The sequence below is a fragment of the Gopherus evgoodei genome, chromosome 2 (genome assembly GCF_007399415.2).
Source record: "Gopherus evgoodei ecotype Sinaloan lineage chromosome 2, rGopEvg1_v1.p, whole genome shotgun sequence".
Taxonomy (NCBI): Eukaryota; Metazoa; Chordata; order Testudines; family Testudinidae; genus Gopherus; species Gopherus evgoodei.
Genome location: NC_044323.1, coordinates 66,789,784 through 66,799,485, shown reverse-complemented (window position 1 = coordinate 66,799,485; position 9,702 = coordinate 66,789,784). Strand labels below are relative to the sequence as shown.

The 9,702-nt window shown below is 42.0% G+C and overlaps 1 protein-coding gene across 6 annotated transcripts in view; it reads right to left on the bottom strand.

The window, feature by feature from the left end:
* Positions 1–320: 320 nt before the first annotated feature.
* The window catches only part of PLCL2 (phospholipase C like 2), a 206,240-nt gene continuing 196,858 nt past the window's right edge, over positions 321–9,702 (bottom strand). For 4 of the 6 annotated variants that reach the window (XM_030550908.1, XM_030550907.1, XM_030550909.1 and 1 more), the window contains one exon: positions 4,866–7,836. In XM_030550908.1, the coding sequence (XP_030406768.1) occupies positions 7,657–7,836 (180 nt within the window). In that variant the 3' untranslated portion in view covers positions 4,866–7,656. Of the gene's footprint in view, positions 333–4,865; positions 7,837–9,702 lie in introns of those variants that run through there. The other 2 variants (XR_003998822.1, XM_030550910.1) reach the window with 2 other exon arrangements.

The following is a 9,702-nucleotide window of genomic DNA, read 5'->3' as shown; positions in this document are numbered from 1 at the left end:
TCCTCTAGCTGATCTTTTAAATGTAAAGTAAACCAGAAAAACCACTTTATTTGCATGTGTGTTGTGCTGGGTACTTGACTCTCAATCGGAGTGCTATAGTTTAACAAAAGATCCTTTGTCAACCTTAATAGTTCCTCGCTTAATATGCAAGCCAAACTGCAACCAGAGAACAGAAAAAAAAATTCTCTCTGGCTCCTTTTAAAACCAAACTCTCTTTCTCTGCTTAAAAGCTCTAGCAGAGAAAAAGAAAATAACATTCCTACTGGCTTCTGGATTCTTATCTTTCCACACCTCTGCCACTCATGTCATAACTCTCCTACTCAGATCTGAACCTTAGAGTTCAGAACATGAGAAGCTAATATGAAACCTCCAAACTTAATTACCAGCTTGGATCTGATATCACTGCCACCAGCCAGAAAATTCCAGTGTCTGGCTCACTCTGGTCTCCCCAAAACCTTCCCTGGGGGACCCCAAGACTCAGATGCCCTGAGTCTCACTACAAAGGGAAATAACCCACTTCCGTTCCCCCTCTTTACCTCCTCCCAGATTTCCCCGCCCCGGGTACTCTAGGAGATTCCCTGCTTCAAGTCCTTGAAACACAAGTACCGAGAGATCAAATCTCTCTCTCCCCTCCCCCAGAGGTTATGCAGATTCAAGCTTAGTAAATCTAACACAAAGAGATTCTCTCTTCCCCCTGTCTTCTTCCTCCCACCAATTCCCTGGTGAGCTGCAGACTCAATCCCCTTGAGCCCCCACTAAAAAAAAATCCAACAGCTCTTAAAAAGAAAGAAAAAGACATAAAATTGGTCTCTGTATCAAGGTGACAATATACAGGGTTAATGGCTTAAAAGAAAAAAAATGAATATACAGCCTTATCCAAAAAGAATACAATTTAACACATTCCAGTAACTACACACATGTAAATACAAAAAAACAATATAAACCTATTGTCTCACTATCCTTGTACTTACAACTTGGAAACAGAAGATTAGAAAGCCTGGAGATAGAGAGATCACTCTCAGAGCCGAGAGGGCCACCGAACCAAGACAAAGAACTCGCCCAACAACTTCCCTCCCTTGACATTTGAAAAATCTTGTTTTCTGATTGGTCCTCTGGTCAGGTGTTTGGTTCCCTTTGTTAACCTTTTACAGGTAAAAGAACATTAACCCTTAGCAATCTGTTTATGACACAGCTTGCCTGTAAAACACGCAGGTCACTAAGAGTTGCTGGGTGCTACATCACAGTCACTGCAGGCGGCAAGGAGAAAGCAGTATTGTTAATAAAATTACATTCACACCGTGGAAACAGGTGAGTTGTACAAATGGAAATTTCTGAACTGCGAGTGCACTGGGCTGGCTCTTTATAGACTGTTTCATTTGATTAGTAGATTGTAGATGCCATTTTTAGTCATCTCAAAAGCACTTCCATTTTTCATGCTGGCAGTTCTGACTTTCTTCTGCTCTGGCATCAAAACAGGAAAAAATGAATACGGTAACCAGCCATGGAGTGTTATAAAAAGCAGGGCTGTCCTTAGCCAGAGGCAGAATAGGCAGCTGCCTAGGGCACCACTAGGTCTGGGGGCACCACTCTGCGAGAGCCTGAACAGACGGGAAGCAGTGGAGCATGTAAGAGCAGGGCTGCTGGGTCCTAAAGAGAGCCGAATGCAGCACAGTCTGAGGGAGGGGATTGGCTGCTGGGTCCTCTGGAAGGGGTGGGGGAAGGAAATCACCTGTGAGTGTGACTCTTTCCCCTGGCATGAGGTGAGGCAGGCTCGGCGACTCTGGCAGTATCCTTTGTTGTCACTCATAACGTCCATTCTTCTCCCCTCTGCCTCACAGAGCACCCCCCGTTTCTCTCTCCCTCCCACGGAGCACCCCTCTCTTTCCCCTCCCCTCCATCAGGGCTGGGTTGGTGAGGTGCTGGGCGGGAGGGGAGGCTGGTGGCTGCCTGCTGAAGAATGAAAGTGAAAGTAACTCACTTCCTCGGCAGGCAGCCAGGATTGGAATGGTTGCACAGGGCTGGGCTGGGGATAGCCAGATAGCATGTGCGAAAAATCAGGACAGAGGTTTGGGGTAGAGTGAACAGATGTCCCACTTTTATAGGGCCAGTCCCAATTTTTGGGTCTTTTTCTTATATAGGCTCCTATTCCCCCCCACCCTGTCCTGATTTTTCACACTTGCTGTCTGGTCACCCTAAATAGGGGTAATTGGTGCCTATATAAGACAAAGCCCCAAAGATCAGGACTGGCCCTATAAAATCAGGACATCTGGATCTGATCACCCTAGCTGGGGAGCACATCTCTCCCCTGGGCTGGCAGTGATCCATCTCATCCGGGGGGAGCTGCACAGGGCAGGATGAGCTGCTGTGGCTCCATGGGTGCCCCGTCCCTGAGATCAGATGCTGTGCTAACTTCACCATGGTCCGTTGGGCTGGCAGTGGTGCCCATTGGTGTGTAATCGGACCTGAGGGTTTCCTGCTGCTGTTGCCACTCTGCACCTCAAGAGGTGGATTTTGGGGTCCTGCAGTTTTCCACCTATTTCCTCCTCTACTGAAGCTGTTGGACCAGCAGGCTGGATGGGTGAGCCAAGCATGAAAGCAGTACTGTGTTGCCATTTAAAGTGTCATTTAACAATTTTGTTTGCCAAAAATGCTTGCTAACAATCCTGAATTCAATTTCAAAAATTTTTTTTAAAAATCAATATCTTAGCCAAAAACAGAAAATTAAGTTGTTGATAATTATTTGTGACAAGTTTGATATGGGGAAGGGAGTGGGCCAGTTTTCATCAGAGAAACAAAAAATGTTGACTGACTCTTCTATAGCCCTGTTACTGCTAAATAGAACCCTCCAACAATGTAATATGCTCATCTCCTTACTAAGGTATAGAGCAGGGGTCGGCAACCTACGGCACACGTGCCAAAGGTGGCACGAGCTGATTTTTGATAGCACGCAGCGGCGAGCTGAGCGGCTCAGCCCACCACTGCTCTGGGGTTCCGGCTGCTGCCCCATTGGCACCCAGGGTCCTGGCGCCACTCAGCACCCACTGCTGGCCTGGGTACCCCCAAGGAACCCCCGGCTGGCAGCGGCTGAGCATGCCGGCAGCTGAGACCCCGGCTGAGCCACTCAACCCACTGTCGGCCTGGGGTTCTATTCACTCAGCTTGCAGTGGGCTAAGCAGGACTAAATTCAACGAAATAGGAAAACAAGAGCAACTAATGCCAAAGTGCAAGAGCCTAGAGCAGTGGTCTCCAACCTTTTTCGTCTGGTGGGCGCCAGATGAAGGACCGTGGTGGCGGACAAGCATCCGCCGAAATGATGCCGAATTTCGGCGGCATTTCGGCAGATGCTCGTCCTCCAGCCAGTACGTGGGTGCACTGAGATGCCCCTCCGGGCGCCGGGGCACCTGCAGGCACCGCGTTGGGGACCCCTGACCTAGACAGCCTCCTGAAGCACGGTGATCGTTTTGATTTAAATGGACTTGAACTGTATGAAAAACTGAGTTGTTGCCACATGCAAAATCGATGATGGACATTGTAGTTTATTCATACCAGCAAACTTGTTGACATATATCCTAATGTGTACATTGCCACTCGTATTCTACTGACAATTCCTGTAACAGTAGCATCAGGAGAACGGAGTTTTTCAAAACTAAAGCTCATTAAAAACTATCTCCACTCTACAAGGAGTCAGGAACACTTGACTGGTCTTGCTATTCTTGCAATCGAACAAGACATCACTTTGTCTTTGTCATACGATGACATTATTACTGATTTTGCAGCCAAAAAAGCCAGAAAAATTGCTTTTAATTAGAAACTAATCCTTGTTTCAATACCTCTTCATATAAATTTCCAATAAAACGTTGACAAATTTAAAAAAAATGATATTATTTGCATTATTCTGTCAAATCAGAATTTTTTCTATAGTGCTACTTCTTTAGTGCTAGTCCAGCAGTGCACTTAATTAAGTTAAACTGGTTTTAATAACATGCATGTGGCAAGTTTTCCAATACTGTAAGCTTATGTTTGTGTTGCTAAGAGCAAGACAGGCACGGGGGCATCAGTTTAATAATCTCGTCTAGGGCACCATAAATCTTAAGGACGGCCCTGATAAAAAGTATTTATATACAGCATGTAACTATTGCTGAAAGGCCCGATTCATACACTATTATGTGTACTACCTAGGATGGCAGAATTGGTGAGATTCTAAGGGGGCAAAACAGGGCATTGAAAATAGGAGGATAAATAAGAGAGAAATGGGGGAATTTGTACTCTTGGCATGAAATCCTGGCACTCTTGCAGTGTTTGGGGCCAGGATTTCAGCTGTAGAACTCAAACTTGAACTCCATTTTGGACCCTTTGTGAAATGGGGGGTGGAAAGAAAGAACTTAAAACCGACAGTTTTCCCCCAGGTAAGGCTTCCATTTGTTAAGGGATTTCTAGTATGGTGTAAAGTTGAACTAGTTTGCTCCTATACTGGCCCACCATCTGGAGTGTAGGGCATGGCCAGAGCATGCTGTACTCCAGGGAAACTTGAGGCTGCTCTAAACTATGCTGGAATGACTGAAATGGCCCATGGAGGGCTCCAGAATCAGGTGGCCACAAGGGGCTCTTTACAAGCCCTCCTCCTCACCTGCACTCTGTGCTTTCTGAGTGCAACTAAAGATGGAAGTTCCAGTTTAGCTTGGTACCTTTCCTGGGCAGGGACTGTTCCATCCTTTGTCTTGTGTACAGAGCAGAGCACAGGGTTGTGTGTATTTTCTTTCTTTTCTTTCTTGTGTGGCACTCTTCTCTCTAGCTTAACATTGACTATTTCTTACCAGGGCTGAGAAAAGGCAAAAAAAGGCAATTTGATGAAAACCCATATTCATTTGTTGGGAACATTTATCACAATTCAAACATACGTACAGTGAAAACAAAGGATATGAAGTTGAAACCAACTATGGTTGGTTTTGTTTTGTACTGAATACCTAGAAAACAACCAGCAAACACAGTCTTCATTTATAACCTGAAAATAAACAGAGTTAAAAATGGAGTAGCAAATAAAATAACTTGCATTATGGATACAAGGACGCCTTGTTAAGGAAACATAACTGAAAGAACCTCATTGACAACTTTGATCTTGAATTTACAATGCCTGGATTACCACTAGCATCATTTCAAGTGTAAACACTTTGTTCTTCTAAGATGCATATGCCTTCTGGATGTCCAAGTCCCTCTCATTGTTCGATGTGTTTTATAAGCTCATTTTAAGACATATTAGATACAACTCTGGGCCATGTATGAATAATGCATGAATGGTTTCCATTCAAAGCAACAGAAAGCAATACTAGAATGTAAAATGTTGGTGTTTTGGGTGGTGGGGTTTTTTTTAGGTTGAATGAATACATTTTATTTTTAACTGTGCTTTTCTGCTTTACCTAAGCACAATTTAAGCGTACATGAGAAAAAGGCATCATAATAGTCATTTCTGGAAATACTAGTTTTGTTTGTGTTGGGTAACTGTACATCTAGTGAGCATGGAGTCATGATTAGTTGCAGTCCCATACACTTTTGGTTTTAAAATTACTCATAGGTCAGATTTAACTCATGCAGTATACTGCCTTTTTTTCCTTTCTTTTTAGGTTGCTTGCCTTTTGAACAAACAAACAATATTTTAGGCAAATCTTAATCCCTGATCTCTGTCAAGGATGTAATGTGCCTTAGAGAAACGTGTAAATGGAATGAGTACCTGAGATGGTAGAATTCTGATTATATGTAGTTTAAGAAACAGTCTCATTTATGGTATTTTATAATCTGCCATACTGTTGGTGGTGCAAAGTGATGCTGGCCAGAATTCCTGTTGGAGCTTTGTTGACTTGTGGTCATATTAAAGGACAAAACACATTATAGTGATATTTTCCAGATTGTTTTCTAAAGCTATTGGCTTTCTGCTAAAATCAAAAGTTGTCAGTAAACACTCACTGCAAGTAGGTTATTGAAGTTTCTGATAAATATTTGTTTACAGTGAAATTGCCCTTGTACATTTGTAGCCCAGTTCATTCCTCATTCCCATTTAGTTTGTGAAAAATACATCAGGGATGCATTTGGCCTATGCAGACTAATTTCGTATTAACTACTACTAAGAATGTTGCTTGCTTCCTATCCATTTCACATGGATTCAGGGATCTCACAGCTGACAGCCTTGGGAAAGATCACTTAAAGAGCAATGGTGACTATCACCATATTTTACATCTTTATATGACAGTCAATGGAAGTTTTGCCTAAGTAGGAGCATAATATTTTGGGCTTGCAGTATATGATCTGCTTACTGGGAGTTGAGTGAGCAGCACCTGCTACAATCAGCTCCTACTCTGTACAGAATGTCATTTAGAAAAGCAACTTCAAAGGGTACTGCATAGAGTGCGTTCAACTTCTTTAACGACTAAAGGTTATTGTGTAATCAGATCAATGTAGGCGGACTGCTGGCTCTAGGGAGAGCTCCATTAAAGTCAACAAGATTCTGTGTAGATGAAGAGGTCCATTCATACAGCTTTCATTGCAGAATCAGGGCCTTGGTTTGGTATAAGTTAAATCTCCGTCTGGTGTAAAGTGCCACTCAAGGATTCATTAAAATCCCCCCTGCTGAATAGAAGCTGCATTTTAATCTTATTTTTCTTTGACTATATTGCACTGTGTGATGATACACTGCACTTAAATCAGAAGCCCTAATAGATGGCTCTAAGTTTGTATAATAACTTAAAGGTACAGTAGCTAATGTACTCTTAATCTAAAATAAATAACAGAAACAGGTTTTTGACAAACCTCGTAACTGAGATATCACCTATTGTGTATGGAAGAAAATATTTTTAAACTGAAAAATAAAGTTAAAGTTTAGTTAAAAGATTTACTTGCATGGGAGAGATATCACAAAACTTGCTTTTAATGTGAACACTTCACTTCACAGAATGTAAAATTATTTATAACACTTTACTCGCAGTTTGGTCACTTTTACATTAGCTGTACACATTTGCTGAAGTTCATAGGTATGTATCGTCTTCAGGCCTAGGCTATATCAGACTGATTGCACATTTTCCTTTCACACAATGGCTCTCCTATAGTGCACTGAAGTGTCAGTGAGAACTGTCTAGTTACATTCACCTTTTTACTTATGGCTCAACAAGAAAAAAAAATTCCCCTTCTAACCCAAATACCCTCAAGTGTCTAAAATAAAATCCACATTTTTTAGATAATGTGTAATTCATTTTATTGACCTGATTTTCATAAGTTAGGTGCACAATTGCATACCCATGTATTACAAACAATTACTGAATTTTGCACAAAAATCAAGGAATTGCACACCTAATTATTTTGAAAATCAAGCACAGTCACAGTCCACCTATGAATCCACCTTCCCTTTTCAGCACACTTTACTGAATTATGATATATTTTACATATATACATTTTGGCCAGTAGGATAATTTCCATGTTAAACAATTTCATTGCCATCACACGCAGAATTGCAAAGTATGTTCACAGTTTTAATAGATTGTAATTAGCTTTTCCAGTTGTGCTTTAAAAACTCCAAATATAGTTTTCAATATTAAGTGCAAAGCAAATGTCCTGTGCAGCTACAATTGGTTGCAGAGTTATAAACTCCAGAATTATGAGCAGAAAGTTCCCTCATTCTCCAATTTCATCACTTGACTTTTCAGGTATGGCCTCCAGGCTTCGACGGGGCTTTGAGACTTCTGCATTTTCAGTGCCTGGTTTATTGAGTCCACATGAAAGAGCGGCATAATGGATTTGTTTCAGATTCTCCAATGTCTCATTTTTAGCATATTTTAGAAGATCAGCTTGTCCCTGTAAGAACAAATACAGTTAGAACATACAGTCAATAAAAGGATTCTTTTCGGATTTATTGTACAGTTGCCCTACTCATGAAGATCAAAACCAGATTACTGTGCGTTAGTAAGAAGCCATGCTGCTTGCTTTCTCTGGAGCCAACTGGATGTATAAACAAAAGAACAGAAACCCTCGCTATCCAACAGCTTTCAGAGCCGGTTTTTAACTCATGCTGTTTATTAATGCAGACAGATGTGGGGATTCATTTGTACACCTCACAGAGCAGTTACATGCTTTTCTTTTTTGTTTACCAGCAAGTCTCTTCACTCAACAGTAGCCTAGTGATAAACCTAAATAAGGGCGTGTGTCAGAGAAAGCCCTTGTGAGAGGGGTAGAGAGGACTGAAAACTCAGCTGGGTTACACTGATGATGTTTCCAAGGAATTGTATTTGTCCTGCTGTACTACGCGGAGCTCAAGGAGAAGCTCAGAGAAAGGACAGGCCTAAAACAGGAATTGCTGTCCCTCCCTCCCTTCCCTTGGTGGAGTCATGCTGTCATTAGCTAGGCTCTCCCTACTTGCAGCTGTGCTGAGGAAGAGCCAAAGAGGTGAACCACCACGAGGCAATGCTGCTACAAACACCAACTCCTCCATATGCTATTTCCATGCAGGAATCCATGGGCTGACCATGCTACAGAGAACAGCCTCTTCCCTGAGTCACTGCACATAGAAGACTTCACAGAACCTGTGTAGAGAGGCTCCTGGGGCAAAGGAGACTACATTTGCACTCTCTGGAGGGCCGCCCTTTGCTCGCAGAAGTAAAACAGGATAAGCCAGTTCTGAGTAAGCATACCAGATCAGTATAGAACTTGCTAAAGAATGTTACGGTACTGACACTTACAACTGATGAAAAATATTTTCATATGGAATCAGAATGTACCAAATTATTTCTGTTTGAGCCACACAAATGGAAAACGTTGTATACAAAAAAATATTCCTCATTGAAATTGCAATTGGCAATGCATGTTCCACGTATGGGGAGTCAAGCAACAGAAAGTTCAGCCACTGCGGCACTGGCTTCAATAACTTTCTAATTCTTTCATCTGTTAAAGGAAACCAGGACTTCTTTTTTTTCTTCAAACATGACAACCAAGAAAGTCAATTGAAAACATTCCGGTAGAACAAGTGAGTCATAGTGAGAGTGCATCTGTTTCTAGCACAAGTTGTTATGTGGATTAGTTAGAATGCAGTTTTAGAACTTTAACCAGGCTGTTTGTTATAGGTTGTACTGGTGGCTCAGCCTACAGTTAAGCTTGCCTGACACTCCCCATTAAGAGACTCCGTTGCTTACAACTATGTGAATCTTTAACTGTTTGGGCTGAAATTTTCCATACTGCCTCAGCCTCAAGCTGATTTTTTTTCTGAAAAATCTCAGCATAAAATATTCAGTCATTTCCAATAACAAGATTACAGAAAAAAGTGGGGTTTTCTGTCCATTAAAAAATTCTTGAGACCTTTTCTTTGAATGGCTCTAGTGTTCGATATTTTAAAGCAAGGACTTGTAATTTGGCAGAAGGATGGCCTTTGTATTAGGGATGTGCCTTTTGATGTAAAAATATGCTTGTTTGGCCAAGTGATAAGCCTTTGAAAAATTGAAGTTTGCACATGCTCAGTAGAGATTTCATCAATTTAAGCAGCTAAATTTCCAGAGTCTGTCCTCAGGGAGCATGTGCCTGCATATGGTCGTGCATGTTCTATCCAGCCTAGGGCTACAAGTGTGAAGCCTGATTTTCTCTGTAATGGTTGCTCCCTGTTACTTTGGGCTGGGCCCTAGAACTACAAGTAGGGAGATGGTCTTTCCTGTGCTATTAATGCCCATGCTTCTG